Source organism: Lacerta agilis, chromosome 3 (genome assembly GCF_009819535.1).
Source record: "Lacerta agilis isolate rLacAgi1 chromosome 3, rLacAgi1.pri, whole genome shotgun sequence".
Classification (NCBI taxonomy): Eukaryota; Metazoa; Chordata; class Lepidosauria; order Squamata; family Lacertidae; genus Lacerta; species Lacerta agilis.
In genome coordinates, this window is record NC_046314.1 from 92,382,476 (window position 1) to 92,402,439 (window position 19,964).

General features: G+C 41.6%; 1 protein-coding gene across 1 annotated transcript in view; it reads left to right on the plus strand.

The window, feature by feature from the left end:
• The window catches only part of USH2A (usherin), a 454,712-nt gene that overhangs the window by 42,718 nt on the left and 392,030 nt on the right, over positions 1 to 19,964 (plus strand). Inside the window, exons 4-8 of the mRNA XM_033144773.1 lie at positions 2,442 to 2,505; positions 5,394 to 5,688; positions 7,245 to 7,429; positions 10,183 to 10,404; positions 12,364 to 12,457. Coding sequence (XP_033000664.1) covers positions 2,442 to 2,505; positions 5,394 to 5,688; positions 7,245 to 7,429; positions 10,183 to 10,404; positions 12,364 to 12,457 — 860 coding nt within the window. The remainder of the gene's footprint in view (positions 1 to 2,441; positions 2,506 to 5,393; positions 5,689 to 7,244; positions 7,430 to 10,182; positions 10,405 to 12,363; positions 12,458 to 19,964) is intronic.

The following is a 19,964-nucleotide window of genomic DNA, read 5'->3' on the forward strand; positions in this document are numbered from 1 at the left end:
TAATTCCAAACCTCGTATAAATTAATTGTTTAAACATCTCAAAATCTGTTGACTGTTCTTCTGTCATTTGGGCGTATATTTCTGCCAGTACCCCACTAATTCTAGCCCTTAAGATCACCATTTTCTCCTCATCCTTCACTTGGAAATCTTTACAGGCTCTCTCAAATGATATCAGAAAAGCCTCTGGGCTATCTTTCTCCTTGAACTCAGGGAATCGCTTTAAATCTACCTTCCCTGTTATTTGACTACTGGTGTTATTACTGTTGTTTTGATTCTCCATTGCTGCTAATTCTAGTTTCCTCATTTCCAACTGAAATTGCATTCTTTCTCTCTCACTTTCCCTCTCAGCTCTAATTCTTTCTTTGTCTAATTCAAATTTATATTGTTGTTCTAGTTTCCACTTTTCTAATTCTATAGAAACTTGTGGCTCTCTCGCCTCAGGTACAATATTAGTTTCATCTTCTAAGCTCTGCTCTTCCCTCAGAGGATTCCCATTTTCCTCCCCTTCAGAGCTATCTTGAGCTGGTTCCCTCACAGGGTTCTTTGTCTTTTTAGGTGGCATATTGTGTGATTGAGGATTTGACAGTTAAATTAACAAAATAAGAGAAATCTCCTCTCAGCACTGTTCCCCCTGGCTAGGTTTCTCCAGACTCGGGTCTCAAAGTTCTGCTATGGGTCTTCTCTCTACCCGTTAAGCTTACTTCCTCGGACCCCAAGTCAAAACCCCTTGCCAGAACAGATTTGTGAGCTCTCTTTTCTCCTTTTGTTATCTTAGCCTTGCAGCGTCCTTGGGTAACCACAACTACACCCCCGGGCTAGGTTATCACTTCACAGATTTACCCTTCCCCTTCCAGGTGTATTGTTTAACCCCAGCTGCTTCTGCCAATTTTGTGGTGAACAGGCACAACGATTTCAATATCCCTCCACGGGCTTATTGATGTCTCCTGCCGGCGTATTGATCTTATCCCGCCGCTGCCGCCAGTTTTGTGGCGATCACACAGGGTCCCCGGTCGTTTGACGGACTATTGATCCCTGTGCCACCACGCGCTTCGCTGCCACCAACCAGGATCCCCTCCCTGGTAATAACTTTCACAGTCAGGGTGCAATTTTAAACAAAATAATAAGTGTTTATTTAAAAACTTCAACAACTTAAGATAATGGTTACAACCCTGCCTACGCTCACCACTCTACCTCACCACCAACCCTCACAATCAACAACCACCCACCAACCAACTCTCTCCATCAACTGCTCTTCAACAACTCCCCTCTAACTCTCCGCTCTCTAACTCTAACTGACTCCTTCAGCTGCCCCTAGCTCCTCCCCCCTCTGTTTATTGGTTAGCCTAGGGCCAGCCACTTAACCCCTTACTTACTCCTTCTCCTGTGTATTCCCTAGAAAGGCAAACGCCACAGTGATCCTTCAAATAAACTGGTCCGAAACTGTTCAGGGTGTGTGTTCCAAATCTGGCTGAGCCCCAGTTTTGCAAAGGTCTAACAGAATCCTGTCAGAAGTGTGGTGATGCCTACAGGTTGTTGAACTGAGCATTCATTCCCCCACAAGGTGACTTAGAAATGTAAATGTTTCGAGTTCCTTGCAATGTGATCTACAAGTTCCTTCAACAACTGAAAACAATTAATACAAAAGCAACTTTGGAAAAGAAATGGAAATGAAGACTGAGTTATTACCTCAGAAATACCAAATGTTTTGTAATTGTCCTGGTTGAATATTTGGTGAAGCGGAGATAAAATAATTTTTCACCATGTTCTGAACATTGCCATCAATATAAGGTGCCAGTGGTTTTGCAGCTCCCTTAAATTCTGTTTGGTGATGAATTGGTCCTGCAGATTTATTAAGGCTGAGTATCACTGATCCAGAACATACTGCAATTTGGAGCTAAGTCCTAAATATATCTGCATCTGGCTTGGAGAAATGTTTGATTCATTCTAATAGAACCATCCAGCTCCTATATATCAAGAGTTGAAAATTCTCGTTTTGAAGTGCTTCTTGTTGACACTGTCACTTTTGAATACCAGACACACAATAATTGTGTGAAAGAAAAAGAAATCTTTAGAAACATACCTTTCACCTTTATTGCATAAAGTGACAGCTACAGTTGTCCCTACTGTATCTCTTCTCTAATTAGAGGTGGCACATGGGCTGCCTCATTACTTCTGTCTAATGAGCCAGCCTGTGTGCCACCTCTGTAATCAGATAAGAGATAGGTACAAAATGTTCCTATAAAGTTATTATAAATCATTTTAATCAAAAAAATTAAGTCACTGCCCTCCATAGTTTTGTCCGGAACCAAGATGGTTTCATTCAGAAGAGGTAATTGTGCAAGAGAGATCTCTGTGTGCTGAATTTAAGATCCCCTCATGCAGCACAGAGCTGTTTTCTGGTTGATGGGACTGGATTATTTATTTATAATGTATTTTCACAGGTTCAGAGCAATTTGTTGGGAGGATGCAAGATTTTAGATTGTACCAAGTGGCGCTTACAAACAGGTGGGGAAATTTTCATTTTTACAAGACCCAAATGTGAAATGATCAAAGGAGAGAAAGGCTTACAGCTACGATAAGTTTGCTTCAGAGTTTAACCAGTCTTTTTGGATATTTCTTTATAAAATGGCTAGATTAGATTTGGAACTGTAACTGCATGTACATGGATTCCAACAGGGTTTTTAATTAACTGCATGGGTGCAGGCTGATAAAACCATAGGAAATTGTGCTGAAAGATCAAAGGTTTGATCTAGCTCACTTTTGGCACAACATCCATTCACAGAGAGATCTCCCTAGGCCCTAAGGCATATCAGAACCATGATTCCCTTTGGCAGTAATACACACAGACACCACACCAGGCTGCTACCAGGAATGTAGAATCTGTCCTTGCCTACCATAACCATAATTAGTATCTCCTTTCTATTTGGGAAAGAAAAACTCAATAGCTTAGCACTGTGTGCATGAGCCTCCATCACCTTCTGATTAGGCCTTCCATCCCGCATAAGGATCTGGTATAATACCGGCATGTGAATCATGGGGATGTGACAAAAGGGTCTCTATTTTTCTCAATGGGGAATTCCTTTGTTTTCTAGCACTGCTCCTGAGGTGGACTGGATTGAGTTGCAATAAAATGTATAAATGCAATGTAAACACATAGTGCCAAAAGAACACCAATTATAGCTGCAATACTAACCCTACTCACTTAAGAGTGGGCCCCACTGAATTCATGCTTCTGAGGAGACATGGTTAGGATTGTAGCCTAAGTTCTTATAATTATTGTTACTTTAACACTGTTATTAATAATGTGGAATCTGTAACACTGTGGCTTATGAACTTGATCTAGCCAAGCTTGTTTAAAGCAGTGGTTTTCAACCAGTGTGCCGTAGCACCCTGAGGTGCCTTGAATGATGGTCAAGGGTGCCGCCGGCAACACTGGCCTCTATCCCTCTTTCCTTCCCTCCCTCCTCTGATGCCCTCTTGCATCTCTGCTTCCCAAAGGCTTGCACAGCTGTTTGTTGCAGCAGCCCTGGCTACAAGCTCCCCAGCAGAATGGTGCCTCTGGGGCTGGTGGGTGGGCAGGGGGGTTTCCCAGGTTCCTGTGAGGCACTGTGAGGAGGCACCTCTCTTTGGGCAGGGGAACAGCACCAGAGCCGTCTCATCCATAGAGGCCGGTGGCGCGGCGCGCCAGGGCGCAGGGCACCCCAGGGGCGCCCCCGCGAGCCCACCGGCATACCGGGCTCCCCCTCCCCAACCCGCCCCCACCCCCACGGGCAGGCGGGCACTCGCGCGCCGGCGGGCGGGCTGTAAGCCGCCCGCCCTCGCCTCCCAGAGCCCCAGCTGGAGCGCTGAAGCGGCGCGGGGCTTTGCGCGACCTTCCAGCCCTCCAGCTGGGGCTCTGGGAGGCGAGGGCGGCCGGCTTGCAGCCCGCCCGCCCTCCCGCCGGTGCGCGAGCGCCCGCCCGCCCGCCCCTCATCCTCCGCCCGCCGGAGCGCAGGCGCCCGCTCCAATGCCACGCCTCTCATCCCCGCTCGCCCACCCCCCCTCCCGAGGGGCGGCCAGCGCGGGAGGGAGGCGGACAGAGAGGCGGCAGGCTGGGGGCGCCGAGGGATCGCTGCGCCAGGGCGGCTGATCCCTCTAAGACGGGCCTGAACAGCACAGAGACCAGGGGCAACAGCAGCAGCTGCCTGGAGGACTCCCAAGGAGAAGGGAGAAGAGAAGAGCCTGAGGGAACACTCCACAAGGGAGGGTGTTCGAAAAAGGGTGAGAGGATGCCAGCTCTGCAGGCAATGGGTGACAGAACTGGGCTCCTGAGTACAGAATGTAGCTGGTCAAGGGATCCATGGACTCAAAAAGGTTGAAAACCTTTGGTTTAAAGTAACCAGAGTTCCCAGAACATTGATATACCGGTAATAGGAAGGTCTAGTTAGTTTGAAAACAGAAGCAGTTTCTGCCAGCCTCCATTCTCATGGCTGGGCCAGGGGAGAAGAGAAGATGCAGGAGGTACAAGCCCAAGGTATGCTGCAGGTCATTCACATAGTGCTATATTATTATTATTATTATTATTATTATTATTATTATTATTATTATTGTTGTTGTTATTATTATTTGTTAGTTGCTTGTAAAACAAACAGACAGGTCTCTAAGCAACTTCCAACATATTTATGAGCATAAGCATAGGTCTATATAAAAATAGAAAAATATATAAAATATATATATATACATATACATATACATATACATATACATATACATATACATATACATACACACACACACACACACACACACACACACACACACACACACACGTGGCGTTGTGGGTTAAACCACAGAGCCTAGGACTTGTCAATTAGAAGGTCGGCGGTTCGAATCCCCGCGACAGGGTGAGCTCCTGCTGTTCGGTCCCTGCTCCTGCCAACCTAGCAGTTCGAAAGCACGTCAAAGTGTAAGTAGATAAATAGGTACCGCTCCAGTGGGAAGGTAAACGGCATTTCTGTGCGCTGCTCTGCTTTGCCAGAAGTGGCTTAGTCATGCTGGCCACATGACCCAGAAGCTGTACACCAGCTCCTTCGGCCAATAAAGCGAGATGAGCGCCGCAACCCCAGAGTCATCCGCGACTGGACCTAATGGACAGGGGTCCCTTTACCTTTACCAATATAAAAATAGCTTTGTAGTTTCATGCCAACAGAGAATAAGGTTATGTAAAAAATAATAGCATTCTTTAAATATGTTCTTTTTAAGGAGAAAACCATGTAGTTAAATTGGCTTTATCACCCATCTTTTATGTCACGCTTATGTGTTAAGGCTAATTACAGATGGGTCTTTACAAATAGGGCTTACCTCTCTTTTTATTGTGTGCACAACCCTTTTTTATATCTATTTTTTAATGCTAGAGACATTTTTGAAGTATGGTCTGGAAAATTTCCTCAACTCCACAGTCAGTCAGAATGTCGCTGTCCTGGAAGTCATCCCAGGGTACACCCTTTGGTGCAAAGGTACTGCATCCCTAATGGTGCTGAAGATACGACTAATGACAGGGTGCTCAGACTTAACCCCGAAGCTCATCCTTTGAGCTACATCAATGATAATGATATTGGAACTTCGTGGATTTCATCTGTCTTTAGCACCACCGAACAACTCAACAGAGGGATAGCCATTACAATAGACTTAGAAAATGGACAGTACCAGGTAATTTTAAGATTTCTTTATGCAATATACTATTCACTTATAGATGAAAATGGGAATTGGTTTATTTGTTCTGCATTTTTTTTTGGTTAAAATTTAACACAAAAAGCTAAAGAAAATTACTTTACATTCATTGCTCACTAAGTTCGAGGGAATTTCAAATGAATTGGAGACAATGTTCTGTTACACTGGTGTGATAGTTTGACTGTCAAAATGAAAAGAACGCAATTCTGATGGAGGCAGAGGATGGACTGAGAATTTCCCAAGAATTTAATGTGACATAGTACATGATATACTCAACTAGGGACGGGGTAAGATTGCGTTTGACATTTAGAACTCCACAGCTTGGATTCTTGCAATCAGAATCATTGTGGACACATCCCATCCTGGGCCCTTTGCTGGCTTTTAAGCTCACCAGCCATTTTTTCAGGTGGAGCCTTTGATGGGCTCCTTCTACCACTGTCTCCAAGCAAAGATAAAAGCTTTGTGCTTTCTCCCTTTCCCCTTAGTTTAGCTTGTGAGGTGGGAGTATAATCATGGTTTTGTGAACATTCTTTTAGATCATATACCAAAGCCCAAGAGGTTTTGTATGTACTTAAAGGGAAGGCTCACAAAACCCAATAATTTAAAAGGGAAAATGGGAATATTTCTCTATTTCTACACACAGCTTTAAATGGGATTTGGAGCTGGTTTTCAGAATTCTCATTACAGGAGTTCCTTTGCAGATCTAGGTAGAGTTGAATGCTTCACTCTATCTTTGGAAAGCTATTCCTGTTCTGTGGTTTGTCTTCCCCAGGGAATGAAAACTCTTGTTGGTACAATTGCTTCTGCATTAGCCTACATTGCAAATGGCGACAGAAGCCCGCAAATCCACATATAGTCCATTTTCCCATTATTCTCAATCTGAGAATATAACCAATCATCAGCAGAGAGGAACAAATGGCAGTCTCTACAAGCAAGTTCTGATGGCATGCTTTCGTGATCCAAGTTTACCATTTATTTATTTTAGAATTTCTAGTCTTTTTGCCTTACAGCACTCAGGGAAAACAAAACATTCCCTCGAAGGAGTGCATTATAAACATAATGGGCATTACTGTTCTCTCCCCACACATGGAGCTACCCTCTTACAATGCATAAGAGCCCAGCTGGATCAGGCCAAAGGCCCATCTAGTCCACTAGCCTGTTCTCACAGTGGCCAGCCAAAGGCTTCTGGGAAACCGGAAAACTAGTCATGAATACAAGAGCACTTTTCCCCACCAGTGCTCAGAGACATGCCATCTCAGAAAATCGGTGTGATTGTGGCTTGTAGCCATTGATAGCCTCATCTCATTATGCATTGAGCACCACCCCAGTGCAGTAGCTCTGGTCTGCTCCCTTTTGAGGTGGTTCTGCCCACCCAGTCCTCCTCCACCACCACCCCTCTCTCGGTCTTAATTTTTATAATGCACCTTCCTATGTTCCTAAAGTGTAGTTGCTTTAATAGCTAACTTCAGCTGAATCAAGGACCAATATGTATAAAGGTATTCCAAATGACTTCGCATTTTGCTGTTGATTTGTAGGTGTTTTACATTATCCTTCAGTTCCTCAGCCCACAACCCGAAGCAATACGAATACAAAGGAAAAAGCAGCATGACTCTGACTGGCAAGACTGGCAGTACTTTGCAAGGGATTGCAGTGCATTTGGAATGGAGAACAACGAGTCCCTAGAATATCCTGACTCTGTGAACTGCCTCCAGCTTCCTAGGTATGAACAAATAGCATTGTGTGGAGTGCAAATGCCTCACATTCCTATCTAGAATAGCAGCATATTAAAAGCTTGCACCCAATAGAGGGACGCGGGTGGCGCTGCGGTCAAAACCACAGAGCCTAGGGCTTGCTGATCAGAAGGTTGACGGTTTGAATTCCTGGCGACGGGGTGAGCTCCCATTGTTTGGTCCCAGCTCCTGCCCACCTAGCAGCTCGAAAGCACGTCAAAGTGCAAGTAGATAAATAGGTACTGCTCCAGCGGGAAGGTAAACGGCATTTCTGTGCGCTGCTCTGGTTCACCAGAAGCGGCTTAGTCATGCTGGCCACATGACCTGGAAGCTGTCTGTGGACAAACGCCGGCTCCCTCGGCCTATAGAGCGAGATGAGAGCTGCAACTCCAGAGTCATCCATGACTGGACCTAATGGACCTTTACCTTTATACATTTCTTATGGAGTAATCTCTAGGGGTCACATGAACACAGTTGGCAGGGCAATAGCTAGAAGAGGATGGTGCCAATCTTTTATTTCTCTGCTTCTTCCATCCTTTTTCTCTTTCTCTTTCTCCCCCTCTTTCTCTTTTTCCTTCCCCCTTCTCTCTCCATTTCAGTGTCAACCCCAAGCCAGCTGCTGGGGAAGGGGTAGATTGCTCTTTCCAGAAGTCTGGCCGCTTGAAGAAAGCTTCTGAAATTAGGCCAAGAGGGTCATCTGGCCCAAAGGCCAAGTGTTGAATGACTCTACTGAAAGGCATTTATATCTAATTAAAAGATCACTATGCAAATTGTTAAAAAGACTGGATGGCCTTTGATGAATTCTAGTAGACAAGTGAGGGTTTTGTGGACTTAGGTATGTTCTGCAGCCCAAAGTAGTGTCATAGTAGGCAAGGCGAGTAACTGAGGGGTTGCAAACATTTCCCAGTTACTCTTCTTGAGCAGTTTTTGTGTAGACAGGTTTAAGACTGCTAAAACTGGAAGTTTTAGAGGTTGGCAAACCTCACAAAAAAGGGGCAGAGGAGATTATATGTCTTAGACCTGCCTACACAAAAACCTGGCTTTTCAGACAAGTGTTACACAGGTTTGATGCTGAGTAGGTTCTGAATTATGCCAAGAGTTGGTGCAATCAGACAGTTATGAGAATTGTAAGACTTACTGCTACACATTTGCTCTTAGCCCAGACAGACACTGTTATGTCTGTTTTGCACGATGCAAGCTTTTATTTGGGTTTGGGGGATTTTGCATTCAGCCATAACTGTCTAACTGCAACCAACTCTTGGCAAAATTCAGAACCTAGTCAGCATCAAACCTGTGTAGCACTTGTCTGAAAAGACATGAGGGAATGTTCCATCAGGTGCAGTCACTGTTTGTTTTGATGGTGTTGTTATTTTTGTTTTGTTTTTGCTGTTTCAGTCTTGGCGGCTAGGCTTTTAAAGTGTCAGCATCTTTCTCTGGGCTTTCACGATTCAACATTCTAAGGGAGGAACAAGAGGTCATTGAGGGTACAATTCATTTTCAGCAAAACATATATTTTGCATTCAGTTGAAGTCGGGTGGGGTGGAGGAAATAGCCAAATTCATTGGCTGAGCAATGAATAATGTTTTTAAATAATAATAATAATAATAATAAAACGAGTTTCTTTTTTAACAACAACAACAACAACCACAATAACACTCCAACAGAAAAATTAGTGCATCTTAGAAAAGGAATTCAAGAGCCAATGTGTGAAATGCTGCCATAAATGTTTTATAATGGAACATTGTTTTCCCTTCAATTACAAGACATAAATGAACGATGTTATGTAGGGAAGATGTACAGTGAACCTAATATAAAAATACCCTCTAAAGACTTGTGTATATTCATTGTACCACAGGAAACATTACGTGGTAGTGAACAAGAAGCTACTCTGTTTTATTTTTAAAGAATAAATTAACAGAATGTGTTACTTGCTTGTCCTAAAGATATAAATCAAATTTACTAAGGCTCTATCTGCACTATATGTTTATAACAGTATTATACCACTTTAAGAAGTCATGGCTTTCCCCAAGGAATCCTGGGAATTTATTAAATGGTACAAAATAATAAATCCTTTGCTTTTAAAGAATTAATCAAGCAAAGGATTTATTATTTTGTACCGCTTAATAGGTATATAAATTGATTTTCACTTGTTTCTAATTGTACTTTATGGATCTTGTATATCCTGTTATGCTTTGAGGTCATGCCTGATGAAAAGCAGTATACAACAACTAATTACTTAAATAATTATACTAGCTGTTTTTATCTTATCTATTTATTATTACATTTCTATACCACCTTTCCTCCAGGGTGCTCAAAATGGCATACACCTTTTTAATCCCCCCCTCAATTTCATCTTCACAACAACCTTGTGAGTTAGGCAAGGCTGAGAAGGTAGTGACCGGCCCAAGGTCACTAAACAGGTTTCATTTAAATCCCAGTTTAACCTTCCTGTTTTCTTTGTCATTGCTAGAACTGCAGAGATATGGCTGGATGACAATTCTGTAATGATAACTTTAAAATCTATCTATCTATCTATCTATCTATCTATCTATCTATCTATCTATCATCATCATCATCATCATCTAAGCTAGCCTGTGGATTTAATCACCTTCTGAAATTTGTCCTGATAAAAGGTATATTTGGAAAACCAATGTGCTTTGAAAATGTGATGTATTCTGGGCATTTGTAAAAAAAAATCAAATCTGTAAAACAGATACTTTTGTTTGTTTGTTTGTTTCAACAGCATTACTCCATATTCCCATGGAAATGTTACTTTCAGCGTTCTCACACCAGAGCCAAACCGTCGGCCAGGATACAATGACTTCTACAATACCCCAGCACTTCAGGAGTTTGTCAAAGCTTCAGCAGTAAAGATTCATCTACTTGGCCAATATCATACCACTGCACCTTCGGTTAACTTTAGACACAGATACTATGGAGTTGATGAAATTACTGTCAGTGGGAGGTAGGCTACTCACAGTTTGTATTGAAAATGAAGTATATATTTGAGAGTAAACAACACACTGTGGATTTATACTCATTCAAATGAGGTGAAGATGTACTTCGTGGCATTGATTTCACATCCAAAATGGGTTTGCATTACATCAGATAAAAATCTAACTTAACAAAAATAATCTTTAACCAATTTTTATCCATCAATAATGCTTTTACATTCTGGATTTGCTAACTCTTAGAAACAGGTATGTTTGATTGAAAGCCTGATTGAAGCTTTGCTCTAGTGGTGCTTCCATTTTTTATTATGGACTCCCATATATGGCAGTTGTAATGGTCTTAATAATGAACTAAACTCTTTGTCTTAGCTGGTTTTTCCCTTTAAAAATGAGGCTTCTGTCAGCGAAAGTGTTGCATTATCTATGACTGACAACTTTATTGTATATGTTAAGTCAGAAGTCTTGTTGAAGGCATAATTACACCCTGTAAATAAAATGCAAATTAAGTAATGACTGAGTCTCCAGTGAAAGATTTTTTTTTTTAACTTTGGAATTTATGTTTTAAAGAATATGTATTAAATCAGCTTTTCTTAGTGAGAAAAATGAATGTGTGGCTATAGTGTTTTGTTTTTAATTAAATGTTGCATCTCAACTGGTTTTGTGCATTCTTTGGACTTTTAGAGAATGCAGGATGTCTATATTTTTTAAATAGATAAATTAAATAAACACAGTTTTTCTTCTATATTACTGTAGCATGGCAGTCTGAAATGGTATATAGTCTAATAACTTTAAAAATAATGTGTGTGTGTCTGTCTCTGTGTGTGGATTCCACCCCAAAGAACAATAAGAGCAACTCTGAAGTCGCAATAAGTAACCCCTAAAGTGTACTTTCTTTTACCCCAAGGGCTGGAGGGATCTTAAATTCAAATAAAGTCCAATGGAATGAATTAATAGAAACTAAGTTAAGCTCCTTTAACTTCAGTTGGACTTAAGCATGATTCTCTGTGCTAGGCCCATGTGTTTTAATAGAGAGAATATACGATCCAGCAAAAATAAAATGCTAATAGGAGCTGATTCACCTATGACTTCAGCATGTAGGCTTTTCCTTGTGGCTGGACCCTCATGTCCCTCTCCTGTCATGTAGAGCTGGTGAACCTGTGGACCTCACCTACCCTTACAAAAAAATGGGCCCCTTGCATATCCCAAAAGTTGTCATTAAAAATAAAAATAAAACTAAGGATGATGTTAGGCATTTTAACTCTGTTCAGGTGTCATAATTAAGTTAAACATCTGGGAGGAAGGGCAACTGCAATGGAGCGGCGGCAGGGGTAGTGTTGTTCTTGTTACTTCTCCATTGATATTTCCTTTAACCCTCTTGTCCTGACTAAAGAGGGTTTGTATGTTAATTATCTGGGGCTTTTTAATGATATTTTAAATTTTGTTCTGGTTATTGTTCTTCAACCCAGGTAGCCTGGAGAAGGAAAATGATATAAAATAAAATAAAAGATACATACATATACTCCATGTCCTTTTAAGGAGTTGTGGTGTTCCAGATTGAAAGGTTAATGCTGAACGAACAGGTGTTAACTGTAATAAATAATTAGAGCCTTACATCTGCATAGTATATAATGAAAGCACATAATGCATGTTTGATCACTTAATAGTTGGTCTACAACATGTACTGTCAGTTTACTCCCTTGTAAAGCAGCATTTACTTGACATTTATAAATGCTGAACGGAAAGAGACATGAAATGGTTACTACACTTAAAGGACCCTTTTCTGAGATGGAGAGGCAGGCAATTACTTTCATGATAGTGTACAAATAACAGGGAGATGCCCTCTCAGATGATACATCAATTCACTCTTCTAAATAGCTTGATTTTGTGTAACTTTCATACTGCTAAACTTTTGTTTTGTGATGACTGAATACCAAAAAAATAAAAATAAAAAATGAATCTGATCTGTTGTACAGGTGTAATTGTTTTGGCCACGCTGATCGCTGTGACACAAGTATTAACCCATACAGATGTCTTTGCTCCAAGGAAAGCTATACAGAAGGCAACAACGTGAGTTCCTTTAAATTTCAAGTTCTCAAATCCGAATCCGAAGGCAATTAAGAGTACACCCTCCTATAATAGTCTACTGATGTTTGGTTTTTAATTTTTTAAATCTGCTTTTAACATGTTATGATTTTATTGTCTGGTGTTATGCTTTTTTATTGTTGTAAAAAAACAAAAAAACAAAAACCTTTGTTTGCTGGAGGAGCAAATCTCGACCCTGCCGGATACAGGAAAGAACGATGAGGGATTCATTGATGCTTTAATGGTACGATCTGGCTAGTGAGACTCCAGTTCTACACCATAGAGGTTCAGTGTTGGCTACTGCTCATAGCTATTTCAGCTTCCAGTGTGCTACCAGTATCTGTATTTCCCCCTAACTACTCTATAAGCATCAGCTTGTAAGTCACTTTGGGCTGCTCTGGGCAAGATGAAGATAAAGTCTGTAGTTCAGTTACAGGTGATTGTGTGGTGAAATTGTGATAAATTTTTCTGTTGACCTCCATGGATTCTACTTGCCAGTTATTATCTTTAATATTATAGGGACCTGTGAATGTTGTGTGAATATCCGCAATGCACTTGCCAGTAGTGACTGGTGGGGCCGTGTGGGTTGCATTGGGTTGCATTGCTTTTCCATTTTCCACACATAAGCTGCTGCCACTAACCAAAAGAAAAAGGTGCAAATAGCAGGAGTTTGGTATGGTGTGGATATACTATTGATACAATGGCAGAAGCATCAGAATCATAGCTGTCAACTTTCCCCCTTTTTAAAGGGAAATTCCCTTATTCCGAATAGGATTCCTCGCAAGAAAAGGGAAAAGTTGACAGCTATGACCAGAATGACATCACTGCAGCTCCTGCATTGCACAGAGCCTACACTGCCTTGCCCCTCCCCCTCTCAGTAAGCAGCTGTGATATACTGCATTTGGAAGACATAATGTGGAGCCCTGCTGGCCACTATTGGCACTTGCAGTAGTACTTTGGCATGAGTTTTGTTATTTATGATTTACTACAAAATCTATGCACTGTGTGAGTAAACTTAATATGCACAAATGCATACAAGATCTGCATAATATTAAAAAACATACCTCTGGAAGAGGTGCAAAGATTTGATTGTAGAAAGTATTGCACATATAAGTGAAATATGTATGCATATTAGAGTTGCCATATCCTGAAGAGCATAAAAGAGGGCAACCTGAGCCGCTGCCAGCCCAAGCCGGGGAAAGAGGTGTGCATGTGTGCAGGGCCACTGGTGCGCCTGTGCACCTCTTTCCCTGGCTTGGTCTGGCAGTGGCCGCGGTGTGCAGATCAGCCCAAACCCAAGCTGCCTGAGCCGGAGCCCAATCCCCCCCAACCCCCTAACTCCAGACATTTCCTTTAAAATGTAAAAATCCGTCCAGATGGACATGTTGTCCTCCAGAAAGAGGTCATATCCAGGTTTTCCTGGACATATGGCAACCCTAATGCAGATTTCTAATTTCCACCAGGAAATACCCAGTTAGAGAACTTTTTTCTCTTTCCACTGCATTATACTTTTATACAATAATGCATTCAACTCCATCCTGCGGTAACTTAATTCACTTCTGCTAGGTCCAGCTGCTGTTGCTCTCATTTCTTTTTCAGTCCTAGAGAGAAGAATATTGCTGCATACTCACCACATATTTAAAACCATCTGATTCTGAGAACTGTGGCTTAACCCTCACAAAGCTACAATTCCCAGGATCCTTCACATACTACTGTTGCCAGTATTCTTGGAGTATGTGTGCAGTGTATATGCAGATATACAGAAAGCTGCCTTATACCAGATTAGACCATTTCCCCTGTAGTCCAGTATTGTCTTTCCTGACAGACAGTGGCTGACCAGAGTTTAATGTAGAGATCTCTCACACCACCTGCTGCCTGATTCTTTTCAGTGGTGCTACCAGGCATTGAACCTGAGATCTCCTGCATGCAAATTGAGCTCTATGATTGAGCTACAGTCCTCCTTTTTCTGCCAGCTGTATTGAAGGACAAGGCAGTTTGTTTTCACCGTGAAGAATGCATTTCCAAAGTGTTCCAAGAAACAGAAAATTATAAAATCACAATCTCTGATAGAATGCTCAGAGCAACATGCGATAGAGGGATAAAAACTATCATCAGTTATCTACAGCTTAAAACATAAGGATGACAATAAAACCAATAGAGCAGAGAAACAGCAACAAGGTAAAACCTTGATTTTTACCTTGCAGATTTCCATTGGCAAAAAGCTTGGGCAAATAATGTTCTAAATTGCCAGTGGAAGCTGTATGGGGAAGTTGCAAAATGTTCTCAGATTTGTGTATGTATTTAAAATAGACTTTTACAGAATACTGCACTTTGCCTACCTATATCCTTCATATTCCAAATATCCTAAAATAGACACGAGTTGTGCAATTTGTAGTAAACAGTCCTATAGGAAACCAGTTTTGTAGTAACCTTACTTTAGCTCATGAGTTGGCTGAAGGTTTTCCAATTCAATGTTGTTTTTTGCCTTGCCAAAAAAGCCCTGTGCTCACAGCGGCATGAGACTCTCTGCAGCTACCTACTGGAATGGAAGCGATGCCACATAATGTTGCATTGTGTGGGGTGTGAAGTGCCATAGCTCAGTGGTGGAGCGAAATCTCAGTCTCAATCCCTGCCATCTCCTGGTAGAGCTGTGTCTGGTTCCCTGCCTTGAAACATTGCTGACCTCCTGGCTCCTGCCAGCCAATGTGGACAAAACTAAGCTAGATGGACCAGTGGTTTAACTCAATATAAGGTAGCCTGTGTTTTCATATTCCTATTTTTCTATATTCTCATTTGATGCCTTGGGAGTGACAGCATCACATTGTATCACACCATTCTCGATGTATTCCTGGTAGCATGTAGAGAAACTCATAGGATGTGGGGCTTTCATTTTAAGTTATAAAAGCAAGCAATACGCACCCCCCAGAAAAACAACAACAACACATCCCACAATTGTTCACTTCGTCAGTTAACCACCCTAAATTTCTCCCTCACACAGAAGCAGCAGAAAACCAGTGCCTCTTGCATGGGAGGAATTTTCAGGACATGCGGAGAAAGGGGGAGGGGTTTGGCTCTGCCTTAATGAGTTCAGTATTGCAGTGCATTTGGCATTATGTCTACCTTGCCCAATTGTCAGAAAAAAACAGTAGTGTATCAGAAGGGATGGATTTGCTCAGTTGAGTGGAATACGTGCCACTTTCTGGTATTTAGCGTGGAGGAGCGGGGGAAGCAACAGTGGAAAGTACAGAAAATAATCATAACATAACATCATTCGTATTTTGTTTTGTTTTTACCCCCTTCCCTTGTTGGATTCACTTTCTACTTTGGAAGAAACTTTTTACCTGCAAGTGTAATAGATTGGTTTCATAGCCAGAAACCATCTTACTCAAAAACACATTGCAATGCTTTTTATATTGTTTAATTGAAATAAAATATGAAGAGGCTTTAGTACAAACTTGTTGTTTTCTACTGGAAACAGAAGCAAAGTCCTGTTGTTGTTGCTACTGCTGCTGTTCTTCTTTTTTCTTTTCTATAAAGAGCTGGATATATTCCAAAAAGGGGGGGGGGGAATATGCCTCAATTTCACTGAGCCCTACTAGCCATTAAAATAATGCTCAATAAACACTGGCTTTTGTGGATTACATTGCAGTCAATTTGGCAACCGGTGGCAAAGTTAAACCTTGATAATGTTCCAGTTCTTGACATTGGAAGGTATGAAAAGGAATATTTTTTACTGACTTTGCCAAACATTAGAGAAGCAAAGGGTTGAGGGCACAGATGTAGTGTCCCAGCAGAACCTTGTTCATACTCTCTCTGCCACAGGAACCTTTGAAGCTGCCTTCAGTCAGAGCACTTCAACGAAGCCCGTGGCAAACACAGAAATATTGTTTGATTTCTTTCTTTCTGTTTTCCCCCTTTGCGTTTTCTTCCTCTTACCCCTCCCCCCTTTTTGTTTTGTTTTATGGGAGTTTCTAATGTAAACGATCAAAAGAAAAAGCATATGGAGAATAAAATAACCAAAAAAAGAATATATTGTGTTTATATTATTAATAGCATAGCACCATCAAACTGCCTGCCTGTTTGCAAGAAAAGCAAACCACAGACAAGTAAGCAGGCACCTGCTCCAAGGACCTTACAGTGTAAAGTAAGCTAGCGAGGAGAGAGGAAAGGGAGATCATGACTGATTCTGTAATGGTAGAACCACGTGGACAAGTATACCACATACTATGTGCCAGGACCTTCTGCATTTCCCACTCCTGTATATTAAAATTACGTAGTAGATCTGTATTGTTCATGATTTTAAGCTGTCACTAGATGTCCAGGTTGCCTAAGTGGTCAGTAGTGGGTAAGCTAAGCTCCAGCTGGTTCACTTGCTACAGCCATTCCCAGACCAGGGCAGCCTGGCATCAGTAACCCATGCTCTGATAAACCCATGTTTTAACTACTGCAATGTGTTCTACATGGGGCCACTCTTGGAGATAGGAAAGAAACTGCAGCTGGTGCAGAATGCAGCTGCCCATATATTAAGCGGGAAAGTACACTGGGGTCATGTGCCACTATCCGTATGATACTGCACTGGCTGCCTGCATAGTGCATACTACCAGGCCCAAGTCAAGGCATTGCTCCTCATGTACAAAATCTCCGTTTCATCCTCCTCCTTACTTTATAGTGAAAACTCTTTTGTAGCATGGAAACATCCCCTTTTAAGCTTGATAAACAACATAGCCATCTCTCGTTTTTAGACTTTATCACACATTGCAGCTTGCTTTTAGCAACCTGAACAAATATGAAGCTCACACTGTTACAGTGGATTTGTAAGAGGGCATTTAACAGCATAATTAGACCAAATTTTCTGAAAAAGGAGTGAAAAGCTTGCAGGTGTACAGGCAGAAAGGTTGTGGAGGGGGTATTGCAAGATGTTGGCTTCAGCATGGTTTGTATTTGTGGTCAAAAGACTGATTTAAAGCATTTGCTAAAAATCAGATTGATTCACCAACTTATTTTAAAAGTTGAACCTCTGCAGTTGAAGTAAGTCTTTTAAAAATACAAGTTGACACTGTCCTTTTAATTAGAATGAGTATTGTGAAATGGTACTTTGTGGGGATTAATTATAAATATTTGATAGGATCTGGAATTCGCCAAGCACTCTGGCAGGACCTGTGATACCATGTGAAAACAAACTAAATGAATGGTGCAAATGCCCTATCAGAATTTTTGGTGGGTCAATGTTTGTGTTGTTTCAGTAGGTTTCCCAGTTTTAATTAGTTTGCACACTCTGTGACTCTAATTATACTTATCAAGGCTGCAATCCTATGTCCATTTATCTGGTAGTAAGCCCTATGGAAATTAATGCCACTTATTTCTGACTAGACATGTACTTTATAGGATTGCACTGAAGTATACTTTTTAAATAGTCAAGTATGGTAAATTCTATATTTTCATGTATACAGTACTGTCAGTTTCTTCTAACAAAGAATTAAACCAACATGTATTTCACTCAACTTCAGATATTGAGTGATATTTTAGTCAGTTTTCTTACTGCAATTTTGGTGGTGTTTGGTGTAGCTAGCTTAACATTTTGCAATATTACACTACTTCTACATTGTTGCCCCTGAACAGCATTCAAACATCTAAGAGAGGTTGCTTCCAAAGTTTGAAAACTGTCAGATTTGTCTCAGTGATTAAATGCAATCAAAATGCTTAGCATACATTGTTTAAATAAACCCTTTAGAGTCCCTGCATCTTTGTTCTTCTGTCACCTTTCCACTGCTGCGGGGATAGATAATAATAGATCAGGCTACGTTTTCTGGAGAATAACACAACCAAATATCCTGCTGGCATCCGTCTGTCTCAAGAGACAGTGGAGTGTGCCTCTGGGGGTGAAGTGACCTCTCTGGGGTGCAAGCCTGGGCAGTGTGTATGGAGATCCTGGATTACCCAGATGACAAGAACCTTCCTGACCTCACTGATGTGATCTAAAGGAAAGCAGAGCAATATGTTTGGCACAAGCTTGGCTGCAGGAGTTGCTGGAAGGAGGCTTACCAGTCGTCATCCAACCATATTAGGGACTCCACTCTGGATTTGTATAGGGTTTACTCCTTGACATTTTCTTCTCCTGAAGATGTCCCACAAGGCAGCAGGTACAGATTGTTCCTTGGGACTTACTCCTTAGCCTTTTCTTCTACCAAACATATCCCACGAAGCAGTGGAGGTTTAGAGTGAGAGTTTTCTTTCTCTTAGATGGGCTGCCTTCCCAGGTTGATGAGCCCCATCTGCCTCTCACTTCCCTCTACAGCACATGCAGAAACTGCCTTCTTGACCATTGGACCCACTATTGGTCTTGTTCACTCAATCCTCTGGAGCCTGTCTTTGCATGCAGGGTAAGTCCCCAACTAACTGAGGGTTTAAGACCCATCTGCTGCCCTCACCTGGTTTAGCTGGCCAGTTGAAGCCATTCCCAGGTTGTGGCTGCTGTCCCGTGTCCCATGCCTACAGCTTGTAGGAACCACAGGTGAGAGCTGAGTGGGAACCAAAGGTAGACAAACTACCCTAGAAGGAGCACAACGTGTCCCTCACCAGAGGTGCTACCCCTTCCCTAACACCCCATACACCCCCACCAAATATCTAGCAGCATGGAAAAGTTTCCATGTTTAACCCAGTTTAATAGGTCCGCTCTGAGAGTAAAACTTACCGGTAGTTGAAGACCATTCACTTCTTACAGAATATTTCCTATTGTTAAATTTGCTGTTTTATTATAATTTGATGGTATGTTCTAATGTTTATTATTGACAACAATGAACATTTCCTAGTAGCATAAACTGCCTTGGTGAAGATACAGCATTGAAAGGTAGCTTAGAAATATTTTTTTTAATAAATAAAAGTAGATTAGATAACCTATTGGCTAACTGGGCTAGTAACAGCCATGATAATGAGATGGAGCCTCCAGACTCAGACATTCTCTGACTGTCACTAGCAGTTGTTGGGGGCAAGTGGTAAGGAAGTGCTGTTACCATCATTCCTTTGATTCTTCTTCTGGCATGTTGCCCATGTTGTGGAATGCCTTACCAAGTGAGGTGTGTTAGGCCCCATCTCTGCTTTTTTATAGGTGACTTGTAAAAAAGGTGTTCTATGACTGTTGTCGTTTTGCTGGTTTACCTATGGTGACTTAGAGAGAGAGGTTTGTATCCAAAGTTAGTCATGCTTGGAGTAGATCAGTTGGAAGACAGAATCACTAACATTCATCATTTCATTTTAGTGCGTCTAACTGAGTACAACTTAGTTGGATACAACTAAGCATCTTAAAAATGTATATTATTGTTTCTTATTTGTAGCTTGTAAGCCACCTTTAAAAAAATAGGTGGGGCATTTTATTTATAAGCAAAAACAAACAAACAAACCTAAAAACAACAACCTGAACAATCTGGCCGGCTGAACCACTGGTCTGATCCAGCAGCGTCATTATGTTCTGTTTACTGCTCAAGGAAACAGCTGT